The sequence below is a fragment of the Colius striatus genome, chromosome 3, assembly GCF_028858725.1.
Source record: "Colius striatus isolate bColStr4 chromosome 3, bColStr4.1.hap1, whole genome shotgun sequence".
NCBI classification, from domain to species: Eukaryota; Metazoa; Chordata; class Aves; order Coliiformes; family Coliidae; genus Colius; species Colius striatus.
Genome location: NC_084761.1, coordinates 88,095,321 through 88,116,151, shown reverse-complemented (window position 1 = coordinate 88,116,151; position 20,831 = coordinate 88,095,321). Strand labels below are relative to the sequence as shown.

General features: G+C 40.0%; 1 protein-coding gene across 3 annotated transcripts in view; it reads left to right on the top strand.

Annotated features, from left to right (window-relative positions):
• The window catches only part of AFAP1 (actin filament associated protein 1), a 124,316-nt gene extending 108,935 nt beyond the window's left edge, over positions 1-15,381 (top strand). For 2 of the 3 annotated variants that reach the window (XM_061993123.1, XM_061993124.1), the window contains exons 12-18: positions 313-430; positions 3,903-4,017; positions 5,499-5,663; positions 6,232-6,422; positions 7,129-7,290; positions 9,225-9,275; positions 11,822-15,381. In XM_061993123.1, the coding sequence (XP_061849107.1) occupies positions 313-430; positions 3,903-4,017; positions 5,499-5,663; positions 6,232-6,422; positions 7,129-7,290; positions 9,225-9,275; positions 11,822-11,848 (829 nt within the window). In that variant the 3' untranslated portion in view covers positions 11,849-15,381. The remainder of the gene's footprint in view (positions 1-312; positions 431-3,902; positions 4,018-5,498; positions 5,664-6,231; positions 6,423-7,128; positions 7,291-9,224; positions 9,276-11,821) is intronic. The other variant, XM_061993125.1, reaches the window with a different exon arrangement.
• Positions 15,382-20,831: the final 5,450 nt, after the last annotated feature.

Sequence of the window (20,831 nt, the reverse complement as noted above, 5' to 3'; positions counted from 1 at the left end):
GGCAAGATGGTTTATAACATAGATCAGCAGGTTCCCATGTAAACATACCACTGAGCAGTTACAGCTGTTGCCCTCCTGGCTTTCACACAGTCATATACCCCCCGTAAGAACAGACTACAGGAACATATGTTGTAATATTGGCTGCAAGCAGCAACATGTCAGTAGCAAAAGAAGAAAAACTGTCCTGCAGAAAGTGACAAGATATGTGCTTCTAGGCTACATAACGAGATACAAGGAACTTACCACTGAATCATCATTTAGATTTAAGAGTTCAAGCACTGGGGTTTATTAATTTTCTTTTACTTTATGCAGTTTCATGAACAGGCGAGTTATATCCACAAATCCGTACCGGGGAAGCACTGCCAACGGCTACGCCTGTCCAAGTGGAATGGCACTTCATTACGATGATGTTCCTTGCATAAATGGATCGGTAAGAATTGAATTTGCACAGAACAAATGGATTGCACGTGTCGAATGCATGGACATCTGAGAATTAGATTATCTAAAAAGCCTCACTGGGCAGTTTCCAGATGAACTCCTGGGTTTGTTTTTTTTGTGACTGAAGGCTGCAAACTTCTCTCACACCTACAGAGTATTAGGGGTGTGGGACATGTTGTTTATATTAACCAGCACGTGAGCCAACGTGCATTTAGAAAGCAGTTGCCTGTTGATGATTTGTTGCCAGGTCCTTGAATACAATACTCACTTGAGGGGGTATTTTTTAGATCACACTGAACCTGGCAAAGTCAAGGAGTTGGTTACACCAGGTACTTTTTGGTGTCTATTTAAAAAAACACTCAAACACTTCTCAGTCCCTGAGGCTGCGTTCTTCATGATGACAGGTACTGCTCATCCCAAAGGAGAACCACAGTGATCATTTCCATCCTCAGAAATTGCAGCGCTGATTGTAGGCAGATGTGTAATCGGGTTTAACACATAGTGGATGCCAACCCATAGCAATATGTGGTCCTGGGGAAGATTTACAAGGTAGCTATGGCCTGTGTCAGCTCTTAATTTGGGCTGCTTCCTGAAAGCCCCCACAAATGCTGAACTCAGGAGGAATTCAGAGGTTTGGTGTGCACTGAAAGTTCAGTTTTCCATGATGTCTTAGTAATGTCAGAAAGATGGTAGAAAGCCCCACTTGGGAGCAACAAAATGACCCCATGTGTGATGAGTAGTCTGTATATTGGATGTGCTCATGCTTTTGTATGAGCAGTGTACTGCCACAGCCAGGATGGATTAATGAAGGCTATAGGGCGACCAGATTGGTTTCTTTTAAGACTAACTGAATGAGTCACTGCTGTATTCTTCTTGAGCTTTCCATTTTTCTGAAAAGAATAAAACCCCACCGTATGCCCTGTAGCTATTTTAGCTGGTTAGCTCAGAATAATAATTCTTCAGCAAATAAAATGTAATGCTAGCATACTGGCAGCTGGTATTCACTGGGAAGACATGTAGCCTGAAGAAAGAGGGAAGACGAAAAAACCACCAAAAAAAAAAAAGGCTTCTGCTGTTAAGCCATATTGCTTTTAACAACTCATGTACCAGATGTAAGCCCACAGATTCCTCTATAGCCTGTGAGAATCTCTCTGTTGACACAGTCTGCTCATGCCACCCTCAGTGCTAGGGCTAACAGCACTAAAGGTGCATTCTATGAAGTAGCAAGGGTGATGGGATAGTGCCAGTTTGCTCGTACTATGGAAGAGGCATAAGTCTGAGGCTGTGAGCCATGTAGTGCGATGCTTCCTTTCCCCACTGTGTCCTCCCCTTTCTAAATAGTTTGACTCAAATGAAAGCCATAAGCATATGCTTGCCAAACACCGCGGGCTTGCAACCGTCAAAAGAGTTACTAATGTTTTAATTTCGCTTAGGAGGTTCTGCATGGTGTACTGTTTACTAACTGCCAAAGTGTATGTGTTGCAGTGGGAACCAGAAGATGGCTTTCCTTCTTCTCGTAGCAGGAACATGGGAGAAGAAATGCTTTATGATAACACAGGCCTGTACGATAACTTGCCGTCTCCAAAAATCTTTGCGCGCTATCCGCCAGCTGACCGAAAGCCCAATAGGTTATCTGCTGACCAACTCTCCTCTAACCATTACAAACACCCTGTCTCATCCAATCTGTCTTCTGCTCAGTCTGTCACTAATACCTCTGCTGTGGGGAGGGGATCTGGCTCGCAGGTACTGTACTGTTTGATACTTAACAAAGCTTTTTATTTTTTGGCTCTTCTGTTTATCTGGTTGTTATTGTAAGGGCCTTGGGCTATTTCATTCCCTTATTGTGAGCACTGAAGTTTAGTACTTGGAGTTAAGTCATGAGCAAATGAAACAGGTTTGCTAAATTGTAAATTCTGATGTAAAAGTATTGGCACCTGGGAAGGGCTTTCCCCGACAGTTCTTGATGATTCACAGATTGTGGATAATGACATAACAAATAGATGTGAGCTTCCAAACTTAAACCTGAATGCTTATCTAGCAAAGATGACTTACAAAACAAAAAAAGCGAAATATGACCTGACTGTGACAGCAAATTTGCCTCTCTAAAATTTTACTCCTCTGTATATTGTATATACTATGTTGTGTTGGTTATATAGATATATATATATATAGAGTAACGTATATTATACACATACATATATATATATACACACACACTAAATGATATTTTATATATATAGTGTGTATATACCATATTTAAATTATTGCCTGTTATTTTCTTCCTTGAAAAAAGCCTAAGCCTATGTCTGCGCTGCTTTCTGTGAGTGACCTTAGGCTCCTGGAAATCAGTCTCAGTAGCAGACAAGCAGACTCCAAGTCTCGCTCACAGGGACCTTGTCCAGAGCCTGTAGTCAGTCTCTGGAAGCTGGTCATTGGCATAAGCCTGTGAAGGTATCAAAAGAATGGGTGGTTTTCAATCTAATCCGAAATGGAAGACATTTACATAAGTGTTTTCCTTGTGTACCTGTTGTACTGTGTGTTAACCCATACAAAAAGTTTACATTGAAATATTAGAATTCAGTGAAGCTGCAGAATTGAAAGTGGACCTAACCAATAAATTTCCCTGATCCTTGGCTTCTTCTTGCACTCCCAGTTCAGTCCTCAAAAGCTTTTGGAAGCAGGTGACCAGAGTGTGGCACATGAATGCCCTGTGCTCAGCTAAGTCATCCCCCATGGAGACACTACAATTAGTCAGGACAAGGTTGCTTTTCCCAGGGTTCAGTTCACTGCAGAGGAACCCTCTAAATGGAAGCCCTTTGGATGTGAAATGTTCTCTTTCTAGTAGTCTTGTGAGCTTGTCTGGCCATAATGAGAGGGTTTTTTTAAAGTAATGAAAGCTTTTAATTAGTAGCTAGAGGTTGTGTAAGAGGAAATTGATATATTAACTTCTAACATGTAAAAATGGGTAATAATTATATTGTTTTAGAAAAAATAAATCCCTGCACCACAAGGATGGCTAGGTCACAGTAAATAACAAACAGCATGGAATTTTTGTGTGGCAAACCTGTTGGGTTTTTCTGTATGAATTTAACTCTGACAAACCTGTGTTTCGAGAATCTTTTACTGTAGAAAGTGATTCCAAGGTACAACTTTTCTGCCTTGCAAGGGCTTCGTTAATACTGTAAATGCCAGACTTTTAAACACCTTGGAGATCGTGATACCACCGAAGATGGGGAGTTCATCCCCTTATTCTCCTGTGAGTGCTGGTGTAGCTTCCGCTGAGCAGGCAGCTCTCAGAGACGATATCTCTGGAGGAAGCGCCGTTTCCAGCTCAATCAATGCACTCCATTAAGGCTCTTTGAGCAGACGGCTTTTTGTCAGGCTTTGCCCTTGATGAAAGGATGACTGTAATGCCAATGGCACAGGAATAGCTGGAGCCCATTTGTACTTTTGTTCCCAAACAGTTTAAAGGCAAGAAGCCTCCTGTGACTGCTAATGGGATCACTGGAAAAGGGAGAACTTTAAATAACCAGCCAAAGAAATCTGAATCAGTGTCATGTGTGAAGCGCACCGCGTCCAGTAAGTATCTCTCCTCACTGCCGCCTCACTTGTGAGTGGAGTCATGAGGGTACCCTGTTTTGGGATCTTCTTAGCAAACAAAGACCCACTGTGGTTCTTCTGTGGCTCAGAGGCTGAGCAGGAGATGCCTACCAAGACTTTGAATAGGAGATATTGTATGCATTGGTGACTCATTAGTACTCCAGCCATGCCACAAGATAAAAGTTGTCGTATGGAGAATGATAAATAGGAAATGTGGATCCATGGCTGGAAAGTCATGAGGGCAGCAGGGGGGAAAAAAAAAAAGGGTTAGGATTCTTCATTTAGGGCAAAGAGTAATTTGGTATTCTTGCTGGAAGAGAAGGAGCTGGGAATGACATGAGAACCTTATGTTGCTCAAAAGTGGACTTATTATCACTAATGAAAATGAAAAAGGTATAACAAAATCATGAAGACATCCGTACAGCTCAAAAGCTTCTTCAGAGAGAGAAGACTTCAAATGGAGAGTGGCATGTTCAGGAAAAAGATTCTTCTGAGCAGGTGGATTCTTTCAGGAAATCCCTAACAGGGATTGCTTTTTGTATGAAAGAAAAGACAAAAAAAAAAAGGCTATAATCATACTTTCAAAATATGGAGTCAAAAGCCTGACTTCTAGAGAAGGAATTAATGTGTTTATTTAATCCCATTAAAATTGTTAAGAAATCACAGATTTAATGGCAACCAGAGAAATTTGCTTTAGACTTCAGGAAAAAAAGTTTGTGTCTGTCTAATCATAGAGGTCAATTGGTGCTGGAATAAGACAGTTGTGGGAGTAAAAGCATCTCCATTACTGATGACTGACTAAAACTGGTTTGCCATCTATTTGTCAGGAATGGTTTAGTGTCTTTGAGTTTGCCTTCAGATATGGAGACAAAGTGATCTGCTAGCTGACCTATTTTCTTTGAGTTTGCAATTGCAGCAGAGGTATAGAGAGGCCTGAGGTATAAATTAGACCGTAGACACATGTGAGCCATGAGATGAGAGCATTTCTATGGGAAATTAAACAAAAAGAAAAAGAAAGCTCTCAAGTATCAAAAAAGTGGGAACATTTTTGTTCCTCTTATGTGAGGTGAGAAGACAGACGTGTGCCTTAAGCACTTGAAGTAGGAATGGAAACCAGGCAAAAGGGTAATTTTTCCTCTGACCCCTCCAATTAAAAATCAAGGGTTCGGTGCTAAAAAGGAACCTCCTTTCCTTCTCTGAACTACACAGAAAGTCAAGGCCATTTTTCAAAACCAATATACTGTAAAGTAACTGGTATTTCTCATCTTCCCCATATAAATGTATAAAACTAACTATCCCATAAAATTTCTCAGTGGGAATCATGGCCATTGAGAAAAAGCCAGTGGAATGAGGGTAGCAAACTAGCTTCCGAAACCATGACATGGCTTTGTGTGATGTTCAGTCTCAGGCAATAGTTTAGGGTTTTAATATTAATTTTTACCACAAATAACTACATACAGATGCAGAGCAGTACAAATATGGCAAAAATCGTGTGGAGGCAGATGCAAAGAGGTTGCAGAGCAAAGAGGAGGAACTACTGAAGAGGAAAGAAGCACTCCGGAATAGGCTTGCCCAGCTCCGAAAAGAGAGAAAAGATCTACGTGCTGCCATTGAAGTCAATGCTGGTATGAGGTGCTTTTTTTTTTGTGCTGAATCCTGCTCTGAGAAGGCTTAATTTACCAAATAGCTTTTTGTATTCTGTACTGAAGACATGCCACTACATGAGGTTTGGTTTTGTTGCTGAACAATACCTTGTAATGTGTATATTTGCTTTCTATATAGATAAAAACGTAAAATGTATTATATCTATATAGGTGTATATGTGTAGATATTGTATATATACACACACCCTCCCTTATGAAATGGCACTGATGGGGACTTCAGAAAAGTATAACATGGGAATAGTTTCATTGCGATTAGCTAATTATAGTTTCATGACCTAGAAAAAAACCAAACCAAATATTGAGTTGAAACAAGAATAGAAACTTAGGGAAGGTGCCTGAAATTAAGCATTTGATTTCTGTTGCTAAACTTTTACATTAAAAAAATGGGTTTTTTTGCAAAGTACCTAATTTTTTTGTGATGTCATTGGTTTCTAGAAACCTTGTTGCTTACTTTTGAAACAAGAAAGTAATTTCTGTAAGTGTCATTTTAAGCTTCTTATTGAAATAACAACATTGCTGTGGATGACAGGCAGGAAGACCCAAGTGATTCTTGAAGACAAGTTAAAGAAGTTGGAAGAGGAGTGTAAGCAGAAGGAGGCTGAACGTGTAAACCTGGAGCTAGAGCTGACGGAGGTGAAGGAGAGCCTTAAGAAAGCTTTGGCAGGTGGCATCACGCTGGGCTTGGCTATTGAGCCCAAGTCAGGAACATCAAGCCCACAGGTATTCAAAGCCTTTAAACATACAAATCCTAATACCATGGGCTGGGAGTGCTCTGCCTTCTCAGCTCCAGTGAAATGAGTGGTGACTGAGTCTTATTAAGCCCAGGAAATAAGAGCAGAACTGAATGTCTCTCTGCATTATTTGCATTCTTCACCTACATGTGGTGTACTTTCTACAGCAACGAGGAGCAGGTAGCCATGGGAGGATCTGTTCGGATAATGTGCAAAACCTGACACCCCATTGTCCTCAGTGATTGCAAAAGTGTTTGAATTTAGACATTGCTCCAACCCAGAGAGGTTTAAATGCACCAAATTATGGTGCAGTGATGGAGACCTACTTGTGCCAGTACCCTGTCAGTTTACCATCACTCTTTGCAAGGGCTGCATCTCAGATGATCACCACAGAGCATATAAGTCCTGGCTGATGCTGTACATCTGTGTCAGAAGCAGCCATCAGCAGGATCAGACTGGGATGTGTCAGTTCCTCTGGATGACCAATGTTATTTAGTCATAGAAAACAAACTTTAATTTTCACTGCAGAACACACACTTTGTTTTGTTTTCTTTCGTTCTAACCTCTTTCTCATTTACCAATCATTATTATGAATGTGGTTTCTTTAAAAAAACCTGCAGTTCTAAGTCTAGATAGAAAATTGTTCTTGGGGCTACTTGAAGGAAACTCAGTGTACGCTTTTCATTCTTCCTTAGTCTCCAATTTTCAAGCACCGAACATTGGAAAACTCACCGATCTCCAGCTGTGATACCAGCGATACCGAATGCTCGATACCTGTGAACAGTGCAGCAGCTCTGAAGCGACCTCCCTCATCAAATAGTTCTCCTTGTCGAGGCCACGTCCTTCGAAAAGCAAAGGTGAGAACACTTGCATCTAGTGTTGTGGATTTTTTCCTCTCTCTCTCCTTTTCTTACTGTCTTAAAAAATCTTATTTGGCTGTGGAGAGAGAGAGACAGAGGCAGAACTGGACAGAGGGAAAAATTGGTTCCTGCTGCTTCTGAGGGTGAAATTGAGCCTCAAGAAGAGAATATGCCACATCTAAAGTTTTGGTATCGCTACATAAATACTGCTGGTTTGGGGGAACTTTTTGCAGAAGAATTGCTAAGTGGTTTGGGAGACAGATTTGTCATTCCATGTTTCTCTGTGTTCCATTACATATTTCATTTCCACAGTAATTGACAGTCTGTCTGAAATTCATAAAGTTCCACTAATCTGTGTAGCAGAGAAGTGGCTAAAAGACCACTGTTACAGTAAGTGTTCTGAAACAACACAAAGTTGGGTCTGATCTTTGCCAGCTGCTGCAAGAACAGAATAATTGTACATTATCGTAATCAGCAGCGTGCTGTGCAAATATCTACTTGTAAGGTACATTTAAAAGAGAAGGTTGCCACTGTCTTATGTTGCTCCAGTTTCCTAATGTTTGTGCTTTAGTGTAAATGGGATGTGCATGACCATTCTTCTAAATTTGCTAGCAGCATAAGCACATGGGCACCACATAGCCAAGGGCGACAGTAGTGTTGATCCAAGCTTTTGTTGATTTACTAGTTCAGTGCTAATTATAAACAATATAAGCAATAATCATCATAGACATTTGTCTTTCATGCAGACCATTTCTTTTTTTTCAAATCGATGAAGTATCCCACATAGAGCTTTCTTTCAAAGCAGCTTTTGATAACATCTGCATTGGTTACGTACATTTACAGTGACTAAGTGTGAACCTGGCACCCAAATGTAGTAGAGACTGAAAAGTCATTATCTCAACAAAAAATTTGGTTTTCTAGTACATCCTAATCTCCCTGTTTCCTCCCTCTCAGCTCCTTTAACCTCTCTACATTGCCCAGACTGTGAATTACTTCTCCTGCTGTACCTTATACGAGAGCTTTCTCACCTTTCTTGTACCACCATTTCCTCCATCCTTCCCATGGACATCAACTGGTTTTTTTAGCCAGTTAGCCTGATTCATTTAAATTCAACTAAGAACAATTAAACTCAACGTAATAGATTTCAGTTCTATTTAACTTTGAGGTTTGCTGCTTGTGTTAAACCTGAAGGAGGATACATGTGCTCTAAAACTTGTCTGTATATCCCTATTACACCCTAATTTGTCCCATAAAGATATGATCTCTAGCTACACTTTGTCTCAGATTTGCACATTAGCACAGCATTACTTGGGGAATGTGGTCTAGCAGAGCATAGTCCTTACAGAAGGCAGTGTGGATTTGAGCTGGACTCTGGACACGCACATTAAAGCCAACCATTTAATTTTACAGCTAGAGAAACCAGGGCACTATAAAAACTTAAACATTTTTAGTGTAAAGAGTACCTTCCAGCTGGAGTACATTGGTTTTTATGCTCAGCAGATACCGTACAGGAAAAACCCTGCTGCGTTATTTTGATACCACTCTGCTTTGGATGGCACAGATGATCAAGCTCTTCTGTGGAGGAATCTTGGTTATAAGATTAGGCTAATCGAAAAGGATATGCAGCTAGTAAGCATATTTCCCATCCAGGAAAAAGTGACTCAAAGCATCCAGTTCAGCTTTAACAGCTCTTGCCTAAAAACCTCACGCACTGAATACTGAGTGAAAAATTTGCTGAATTAGTGCACTGAATTCTGAGTGAAAATGTGCTGAATTAGTGCAACCCAAGCCATACTCAGCCCATTGGCACAGAGCTGCAGCCCAAGCCCGCCGTCAGGTATGCGTCTGCAGCACACCCCATTTCCAGGGGGCCTCCGGCTGTACGTGTGCGAGGGTGGAACTTGGCTCTCAGTTCTTTTGGCCTTTTGCAGCTACAAGCGAGCCCAGGCCTTATAGATGTGGCTAAGGAAAGGGTGTCACACGTGAGTATCCCAGAGCAGAACCTGGCTCTCCACACGTGGATGTCAGCGCAGCGTGTGGGAGGGGAGTGGCTTTCACGTCTCTGCTTGCACTTGCATCTCTAGCAACTGGCAAAGCTCCCAGTCTTACAGGGAGTTCTGTAAGCATTCAAAATAGCAGATTCTTTTTTTTTTTTCTCTCCTCAGTACATATTTGAATGCACTGAATGCCTCCCTTCTTGCTCTTCCCTTGCATGAAGGACGCTGAGTCTGTCAAAGCCAGCCCTGTGTTGGCAGCCACTCCCGTTATGCTGCTGAGCACCACGCTGCTCTCTGCTAGCAAGAGCTCTGGAATCTGCTCCAGCAAAATCTCTATCCTCTCAGGTCCACTGACACAAGAAGGAAATAGAGGGAGAAGCAAGAGGACAGATCTAGTGTCCAATCTTAAGAACTAGAAGTAGGATGGACTGTTTAGGACAGACACTATATGGATATATAAACATATACTTGAATTTTTAAACTTTTCTGCTTGTAACAGATGCTTTTAATTCATCTTTTTTTAGAAAGCAATAGTGCCTATTTTAATGAAGTCAGAAGACACTCTAATTGCAATTTTATTAATCTCTGCTTGGCTGGAAATGGAGACTATTAAAACGTGGAAAACAATATTCAGCATTAACATTTCTAGAGCAGTAAAATGGTCCAGATATCTCTGCCTTACAAGAAAAACAATTATTTAAACATTTCACATTTCAAATTAGTTTCTAAACCCAAATTGTTATGTGCAGCAAGGAAACTGCAATGATGATTTCTGAGTTGTTTTCAAAACTGGTGGACTGGTGAATGTCAGTAGCTTACATTTTGCTTATATTCAGGGACTGGAGAGGAAAAGGAGCTCTCCAAGTTTCCCAGGCCTCAGTGAGGCTGTCGGTGTTGGCTTAAACCTTCTTTCTTTGGCCTGAACCTGCTGGAAGAAAAGAAAAAGTTTCTTCTACATCTGCAGAAGAAGCTACTGCTTTCAAGGCTTATTTGACACTTAAAAAAGTTCTCTTCCAAGTTGCTTAGCCAAGCTTCAGAGCTTTGGTAGTGTATATATAGGGAATAGACATTTAGTAGCCTTTTTAAAGTAATCTAGGTTTTACAAATTCTCTGATTTATATTTAAGCTTACCATCATTTGAAGTATAAAACCGAATATTTAAAATACATTGTGTTTTAATAAAGGCACCATTTAAATGAAGAAAAAAACCCCACAAGATTAAAAAACCCCACAAATTATTGTCTCCCTGCTTTACACCCAAGATGTTTTGTCTTATATTGCTAAAGCAGCCACCAACTGTGACCTTTACAATGGCTGAAGAGGTGTCATGGTCATGCAGCTATTTAACCAAACTAAACTAATGTAATTACTGCTTTCAGCAGCAGAAACAGATATTCACGTGCAAAAGCAACAGTTTTCTGTCAGAGCTCTTAAGTTCTGGGGAATGGGTTTTAAATCCAGGAATTTGGGTTTGGAGCAGCATCTCTGTGGAGTAGAGGAGTGGGAGAGGAATCTGTAGCCCCCTGGGCCTGACCGGGAATAGTGGAGTGGTTGCTGCATGGGGATCACAGAGGATTTGGCCTCTTGCTGAAGTATCTTCATTAGTTCTTGTTAGTTTTAAGGGTGCAATTCAGGGGGTAAGTACAGTATGGATATCCTAAGCTGAGCCTATCCCTTTCCAGCTCTTCTTCTGTGTGCTGTTAGGAAACACTGTAGGTATCACTCAAGAGCCACAAGTTTGATTTCACTGGCTGTTTAGCTATGGCAATCTCACAATATTCACTTATGGGGCAGAAGAGAATGCAGCACCTTGGGCTAAGACATATGCATGACAACATGAAAAAGAGTATGGGCTTTGCTGTGGATTGTGGGTGTCATTGTCCTCAGCTCATAAGTGGGGAAACTAAGCCACAGAATGCAACGTGATTCCTTTAACTTGCTGAGCAATAGCTCTACTCGGATTATGTATATGGGAAACAAATGCAGTATAAACTGACTTCTTTACCACTTCTTTGAGTCTCTCTGCCTCAGTAAGTTTCTCTTTTTAGCCATAAAAATGTATGTTCGCTATGAGTTTTATAATAAAACATTGAAGAGTAGTAAAGCAATCACTTGGTGTGAGCTATGAGAGATGCTGAGTGCTTCCTGCTGTCTCATGCAAGTGAGTTAGAAAGCCCTATGCGCTAAATTAGCCTCTCCCTTACTCAGCTCCAGCCAAGTGCTTTACACCAACTGCAGCCTGTGAATTTGCCCCCTAAGTACTCTTTGCAAAAACCAAACATGGCATAGTTGCACTGCATTAGAGAAGAAGTTGCCATATGTAATTTTGGGGGGGTGCAAGCTGCAGACAGACGCTATCAGGACATACTTGTTAGCGTTCCCCAACTAATTTGTGGGCAGGAGACTGGATCCAGAAAAGTTAATGGAAAAGCTATTACTGACCTTTGGCTTAGTCAATCTGATGACATCAGTGAAATATTCTGATTTCTTTAACATTTTCTGTATCCTCTTTTTCCCCCCGCCCTTTCCAGGAATGGGAGATGAAAAATGGAACATAAATACAGCAAAACCACTCAGTTTCCATAAAGGCCTTACCTATTATGGACCAAGATGTAGGCTGCAAAAAGACTCATCTGAAAGGCGGTATCAGGCGACACAACAGAAGAGGCTTTCTGATGATGTTAAGTTGATGGTTGCTTGGCGCTCGTTTGCCTGTGTTCCCTCTACTGTATTGCTGTGTAACTACGTGTGCCCCTGTTTATTAGCTGTAACTCTTTATTTCCAACGTCGCTGGTAAAGAAAATGAAAACCAAAAAAAACCCAACCCCCAAGCCAACCATAGTGATTGAAAAGGAGCATAAAAGTCACAGTTGCAAGTTTGCTTTGCAGAAACAGGTGTGTTACGTCACATCAGATGGCCTGAACACCACTGAAGACTGGTGCATTAAGAATGATGTGAAATTGTAACTTTTACAGGTTAAAACTGGCTTTTGAGTCCGGCCACAGAGGTGGCTGAGCAAAGTCTGCCTCCGTTAGTAGTCGCTTTGCTGTTAGCTGTTCACGATGCAAAAGACAACTGAGGATATGTAGTCAACAGAAATGGCATGAGCTCTTCAGTGCTGCTGTCTACACTGCTGCAAGACGGTGGGATGACATAACTCAGCTCTGAAGCAATTTTTGGATACTTTTTTAGACAGGTGCTTTTTGTCATTAGGAGAGAAAAAACCACCATGCTGTGAAAAAAAGCATTTTCAGTACATTCTCTTTGTGACTGTTCTGAAGCACCAGTCATTTCCAAAGGTCGTGGTGTTGAACTGTGACTTGTTCTTGATGTTTTTTAAAAGGCAAACAGGTATTTTTAGGTGCTTCTTTTCTATGATTTTTGAAGAAAACATAATGGAAATTAATCCTCAGCAGGTAATGGCAACTCAGAATAGCTTATGCAGTCAGTCTCGTTTTGTTTTATAATATAGTATTGTTAAACTTGAGTTATGGAACACTGCTGTACTTCATTCCCTTCGTCTTTTCAGGCCTTAGCTATTATTTTTGAGAAAGATGGACTGAAAAGATGGTAATTTCCAGACTCTTACAATTTTAGAAAGAATTGGGGATTTTTCTTAGACAGGAGTCCATTTCTGCTTACTAGGAAACAGTGTCTTGCATTTTAATCTGTAAAAATTATACTAATCTGTTTTTCTTGGTCTCTATCCGTGTCATTCCTGAGAATTTACATGCAGTAATTTGCCAGCTAAAGTCCTTCAAAATCTCAAGACTGGCTTTTAAAAATCAAGAGAGAGGGAAATAACCCATATAATGAGTTGGGTTCTTTTCATTTTTTTCTCTGTGGTTTTTTTAAGCCTTTGGAGATCATTCAGTCACATTCTCAAGATTTTTTTTTCCCCTCCTCAACTGTGAGGATTAGAAAATTACTTTAATTAAAAAATTTAAAATACTACTCTCATTTTGAGATAATCACAGATGTTAGGGCTGGAGTCTTGATAATTAGTTAAGACTTGCAAATAAAACCATAGAAGTTGGCAAGGCAGCAGTTATCAAGGATCACATTCCTTTCTGGCCCAGCGTATAGTTTGTCTCTTACCTTAGGAACAGGTATCTAACTCCTGAAGGGATACTGAGATTCCCAGCTGAGCTGGATGCCAGGCGACTTCCCACAGGAGCTGGTGGGATTTGAAGGCACAGACCTATCACAAAGACCCGATGGCTGCTGGGAGACAGGACTGTGTTCTGTTCTCAAATGCAATTAGTGCCAGGAATCCCATTTACCTTAGCAGAGGAGAAATGGGGCCCAACATGAGAAAAGGCTCTTTGTTTCTTGGGACTATGCTTGGGACAGGAATGCAGATACAGTAGGGAAGCAAGCATCAGTGTGGTTTGCACTGAGGACAGCGTTTTTTTAGTATTATTTTAGGTTATCTGCTTAGTTACTAACTCTATAAGTGGAGGGCACGTTCTATGCTGTATGACTATGGACTAAATAGTATCAAGTTCCCATAAATATTAGCAGAAACAAATTTGAAGCAAAAGTAATTTCATTTAGGCTTTTTATTTCAAATTAAGTTATTTATTTGTATATTTCAATAAATATTTAATTTATATGTGTACATATTTATGATGCCAATTAGGCTTCTAGTCAACGTTTGCAATGATGTAACAGTTGCCATTAAGAAGTGATTCCCACAAGTAACACAGAGTAGTCAAAAGCCAAATCACTTGTCTTGTTTACCCAATGTTGGCATTGTATCTTCCACCCCCTATATCTCATGGAAAAAAAACAAAGAAAGTCCTGGGCAAGGACAGGTTTTAATCTATGCCTGAGACAGAAGTGTGCACATTTCTGTCCAAGCAAACACAAATAGTGCCGCAGCCTTCTGCTCAACTTAGACACGGTCATCCGTGTGCACCTATAGCACACAGAATCACACCCTGAACACCTATAGCACTCACAGCACCCATAGCACTCACTGCAGCAGAGGCTGCTGGCAAAAATCAAGCCTCTTTAGTCCTTCCTCCAGCAATGGCTCTGTAACGCCATCACCACCCCTTGCCCCAAACCCAGCACATACTGTAATTGTATGTCTCTCATATAGGTACCATCACAGTTTGCATTAGACATCAATGCTATATAATAGCCAAGGTTTTGAAGGGAAGACAAGAAAAAACAAACCACAAACCTCGGAAAATAACCTCTCTCTAGACCTCACTTGGTGCTGTGAAAGTGTATGTACTCTGTTTATTGCTGCACAACTTTTTATAAGAAGCGACAGAGCTTGTATGTTCGCTGGTTTTAGATTTCAGGATCACCAAGCAAACTCAGCAATAGACCACCATGACTTTTATTTTAAAGGAAAACTCTTGTATTTTAAACCATTTCTATGTCTTTTGAGAAAATGTTACACTTGCTTTTCCTCAACCAACTCCTGTTACTGTAGCAGGTGCATTTGAAATTGCTTTTTAATGGGTGATGCTTTTTTTTTCCAAAAAAAAAAAAAATCATAACTTAAGGGGATCAAATGTGTTTGTTTTTCTTTTTTTTAATGAGAGGATTGTGGCAATTTGATTTTTCAAAGGGAGAATACTTAATTTAGTATCAATTTCTGTTAAAGACACTTTCAAATCAATTGGCCCAGGCTGTATGTTGTAAGATAATGTTCTCATATTAAGAATGTAATTATTTCCTTATTGTATTTTTTAAAAAACAAAATCATATTTAACAAAAAAAAAAAATCTCTGTGAAAAAAAAAGCATGAAAGAAACATGAAAAAAGTTTTTGTTTTATTTTTGTTATTCGATATGTTGGCAGTGCCCATTATCATTGACTGTAAATATCGTCTTTCTACTGTATTTCTCAATGTATTTAAGTTTTTTTGACACACATTTGTGGAAACTTCTGTTAAAAAGAAAAAAAAAAGTCCAAAATAGCCCCACCCTCAAATGTGTGTCATAGTAGCTTCAACTAACTTCACGCCTTTCTAGTTTACTCTCCAGAAAGTCTTGCAGAGTGTGAAAAGAAGACTGGCACCTGGTAGGTGTGACAGATCCAAGACCATTATTAATAAAGTTACCTGTCCAAAAAAAAGAAGTATTTGCGTCCTTGTTTCCTGGTCTTTGTCAGTGGAAGTAGGTGGCACCGTAGCAGGACCTCACAATAGGCATCCTCAGCCAGTACCATTCTCCTGTGCTCTTTGCTGGAAAATGTGTGGCCAGGTTATAACCCCATAAATAGATAATGCAAAATGTAAAACGTTAAAAAAATACCTTTAAGAAATTAGAGTGGATTAAAATTAAACTGAGCTAATTATCAGGCTACTTAAGGATGAATGTAGCAATTCCTTTTAGATGACTGACAGGTGAGACTGAAAAGTGATGAACCGTAATTACTCCTTGGCACTTTTCTTAAATTTAGCTCTTGCTCCCATTATGCTAAAATTATTACCAAGTGTCATGCTTAAGTGGCAAATACATTTCATTTCACCAAACTCAGGGAAGCAGTGTTATTAAGTAGTCTAATTGTTTTCCTTTCTACAGCTTCCTTGACCTCAGGAGAAAAAGCTGGTCAGTATTTGTAAAACAAGTCATCATCGAGGTGTAACTAATAAGAATTGTATCTCAAGTAGACACAGCTTTCTGTCTGCTTAATCAAAGTTTGTAACACTTCACTGCCTTTTGTCAATTACAAAGCCTTCAAAAGCCAAAAAATTGTTTGTATTTCTCTAGAGAAGGAATATCTGTAGAAAAGATAGATATGACACATTTTATAAACACATATATTTAACAATATATATTTACAAAAGTTCTATATAATCACAGAATCACAGAATGGTAGGGTTGGAAGGGACCTCCAGAGATCACCTAGTCCAACCCCCCTGCAGAAGCAGGTTCACCTGTGCACTATTATTATAGAATAATTATATATAGATGTAAAAATTAGAAAATTAAGAGCTTAAGTTACTCAGGCTCATAGCCTCAAAAGCCATAAAGAGTATCTTAGTGATTTTTCTATAAGCTACATTTAATGTTTGGTCTACCCACTTGCATCACAAAGGTGTTCTATATGAAAGCCTCAATCAACATCTAACTTACTGCAGTTTATTCCTGCACCCACATTGTAAGCAGTGCAGTGCTTTAATGGTAACTTCTTTAAGAGATTTTTTTTCAGTCTATGTGTAAAAGTTGAGCAGCATCACACCTTCCTCATGACAGTACTTCAGCACAGGGCTTTATAAAGAAGGCAGGCTAGAGAAATGGCAAATGTGACACCACTTTTTGAATGGAGAGGGAAAAAATTTGGGAAACACACACTTCATAGCTGTACTGGTCAAATTGATTGATGCTATAATGAAGCAAAGAACTACTGAACACATCAAGAAATCGCTGTACTGGGATAGCACCAATGCAGGTTTTATACTGAGGTGTCATTGCTCATGAAGTGAGAGATCTGTAAGGCTGTTAACAAGCAGCCAGGAAAAGAACATACCCTGCTTCGATTTCTTCAATGTCCTTTCAAAAAGGAGAGGTTTAAGTAGCTGCTGAAGGAAAGGAAAATGCCCAATAGGATAAATAAGTGGTTGGTAAACAAACAAAAAGAATAGGGCATAAATTCTTTATTCCCAGTGGCCTTTCCAGTCAGCCTTTGGATCCCACAGGGGTGGACTCTGAGCCTTGTACATATCAGAACATTCAGAAATGGGTGAATGGTTGCTGTTACTCTGAGATAGTAACACTAAAAGCCAAGTACAAGAATTTGTAGACGTACTTTTCACAACTTCACCAGTGGTTACAACATCAGAAGAAATTCAATGTAGAGAAATTCAGTGTTTTTCACTGTTCAGGTGATGGAGCAGTGGCACAGGCTGCCCAGGGAGGGTGTGGAGTCTCCTTCCTCGGAGGTCTTCAAGACCCACCTGGACACGTTCTTATATGACCTTATCTCGGTTGATCCGCTTCTACAGGAGGTTGGATTAGATAACCTCTAAAGGTCCCTTCCAACCCTACCATTCTATGATTCTGTGAAATACAGAAAGAGCTGCCTGTGGTTAAGAAGAAAGAAAACCCAAACCGAAAAAACCCCCACAATCTAGACAATGATGAGTGCTAAAATAGCACTACACCCAGGATGGTCCTGTAGTTTTAGTAATTCATGTATAGCATAATAACAATAATTAGGAAAAAAAAAACCCAACCAACAAACAAAACCAAAACCACAAAAACCTGGCAAACATCCTGTGGTCTAAAGTGCAGCTGTAGACCCTGTCCGACTTTCACAACTTGCACAATCAAGTAGGAAAAAAACCCCCACCCATCTGGTATCTCTCATTTCCTTTAGGACACACTGAACATTATCCAAAGTCTAGGCTCTTACTGCCATAAATAGATAAACTCATATGGGCGATGGTACGAGAGCAAGAAAGAAATACAAAAACATTGAGATCCGTCCATACAAGGAGAAATATTATTGATGTAATGAAACTCAAGGGGAAAACAAAGTCTTCTCAGTGTGGAAAAGAAATACTGAGGAGGGAAGAGAATATGTTAAAAGGTTAAAAAGTCATCAGAAGAATGGAGAATGATACAGTCCCTATCACAATCAGTACAGACTCTGAGGGTATAAAAGTTAATGGGGCAGGTTCAAAACAACTACACAGAGGTACTTTCACTCACTGCCCAATTCAGGGATGGAACTTATTGCCACAGAATTTTACTGATGCTAAAAGCTTATATGGGTCCATAAGCAATGTTAATAGAAGAAAATAATTACTTACAGCTATCAAAACACAAAGCTACCAGCTCCAAAGCAGAAAGGCTCAGCTCCGGGGTGCATGGAGTCTGGATGCACATACTGGTAAGTCTCCTCGCGTGTTTCTCCATGTTTTCCCACCATATTGCTATTGAGAAAAGAAACTGATTTCTTTCATAGAAGACTATTTCTCTTTTCCCACCAGCACCTACAAAAGCATTCTGTCCTATAAAATAATGTATCATATTCTTTGCAGTTTTATTTTTAAGGCAAGCATCTGTCTTAAGATTAAAATGATGCAACATCATTCCTGCACAAAATACTAGATAACTGGATCAGAATCTCAAGGGCTGGAAGGGACCTTGAAAGATCTAGTCCAACACCTCTGCCAGAGCAGGGCCACCTAGAGTGGGTCACACAGGAACTCATCCAGGTGGTTTTTGAATGTCTCCAGAGAGAAGGAGACTCAACCCATCTGGGCAGTTGAACTAGTTAAATTACATCAAGGATATTTGTCTTCAATAATCTCTCCTGATGCAAGGAAATAATGTTTCTAGTAGATTTTGTAGAATTACAGCTCAATAGAATTACAGCTAGATGGGCCTGAGTTGAATCTAAGTGAAAAGCTTCATTCCTGGTTTCATTATTAATTTTTAAATTGACTGATAGTTGCTGTCACTGAATTATTCCTTGGAATTATTACTTTTTTTAGCATGTACTGCAGCTTCTGATTTTGGTGTGATGCTGTAATTGTGAGATGGATCCTTTTTTTCACATTAAAAACACACCAAGCAGGATTTGTAGTATTTTGCTTCAGCTTTTGAAAACTATGAAGGTCAGTGTACAGTATCATTTTCACTACAACAGCTGGATTCATATGAAAGTAAGGCATCTTTCAAGGCATAAATCACAAAAGGGAAAAAAATGGAAAAGAAAGCAGTGCCTTAAGGGAAAACAGGAAAAAATATTGGCTGGTGCTTATGACTCAGAACTTTTATTAGAGACATAATTTACGATGATGTTGAAACCAGTTAGGCATCAAAATACCATAACAATTAATATGGCTCTGATGAAGACAGCAAAGGAAACAGAAGTGAAGTGATTATCTTACTCTTTTTTCCATGGAAATTGGTTTCTGAAGTAAAGTATCCCTTCAGGTCAAATATTAGCAAGCTTCATTTGGTGTCTCATTTAGGGGAACAGCTTGTCTCTTTCTGTTCTCACTCCTGCCCTGCCAACCCAGGAGTTTTCCTGAGAAAGAACAACTGGAACATCATTAAAAATGAGAGACTTCAGGGTTTCTTTTCATTTTTTGTTTATATAATATCAGAGCACTACACATGGAAAATGAAACAGTCACTTGAAATTCAACAGGCTGCTTTTTTAGTGATAAATCACCATTTATAGCCTCAGATAGATGGCCACAATATGGCATTGCAGAACCTGAAATGGCAACCGTCAACATGATTTCTAGCTGAGTTATACAAGTGAGGAAAGCCCCAAGCTTCATTTCTGAACCCAGCCTCACATTTAGCATGATGAGTCGCAGGGTAGGATCATACAGTCCATACCACAGAGTTCCTCTGGCTGCTAAATCTTTCAGCAGGGACTACAAGAAAGTGCAGAACAAGGGTAGACTGAGAAAATTAACTTCAAACTTACCTTTCCTTCTAATTGCCCACCTTCTGATCTTCAGAATATACGCACACAGTGAATCCATTTGTCGCTCCAGTAAAAACTTCATTGTATATAAAATTTCTATGTTGAATCAAAAAATTGGTAGATAACAGTTTATGTTGCTGATTTGTCCCAGTATGACGTTTAATAGGACTTCACAATGCACAGTGAAAAGAACCATCAAGTTTTCCTTTTACCTTCCCTTCCTTGGGAAGGCCAAGCTGCTGATCAAAGCTTCACAGCAGTACCAAACCTCGTGTCATCTTAGGGCACCAAGCCATAAACTGTATCCCAACCCTAAATCTGAGCTAAGCCAGTAGCAGCTCGCCTCAAAACTTGGAAGCAGGGAAGAATGTCCAAACTGTAGGTATTCGTAGCATATTTTGACTTTAGCAATTCAGTGACCTTTGCAAAGAGAGAGTGCACTTGCCAGGATCAGTAAAACAGAACTGTGAGAGTGGGGCCTGATCGTTGCATGCAGCTAGCTCAAGGACAAGTTTTGGTTTGCAGATTCCTCATTTTCCAAGGAGGATGATGTTTCTGTGTAGCACAGGAAACTCTTTAGGAAGACAGCAGGAAAAAGACAATGCAGTTAATAATGAAAAAAGAACAAATAAGGAGTAAGTAACGTGTGAAGCCAGTGAAAATGGAAGAGATTGGAATAAAGACTTGGGAAGGACAGTAAAATACACTCAGTTTCATTTTGTTTACGCCTCTCTATTACAGGGAGACTTGAAAACCTGATGAATTCTTTAATTCTTTAGCTAGACAGAAATATTCAGCCTTTGATCCATCAGTGGTGGTCGGAGAACAGGTATTTTCTCTCGGCTGCAGTTGCACAGCCTCAGCCTCACCACAGAGCGTCACCCTCACGCCAACTATGCGACACCAACTCCACTCGCAGGGAAAAACTGAAAAGGGAAGAGAGTTGCAGTACAGGAGGAGGAAGTAGAGGGTAGATTTAGATTAGATGTAAGGACGAAGTTTTGCACTGCGAGCGTGGTAAGGCACTGATTGCCCAGAGAGGCTGTGGCTGCCCCATCCCTGGAAGTGTTCCAGGCCAGGCTAGATGGAGCTTTGAGCTATCTGGTCTAGAGGGAGGTGTCCCA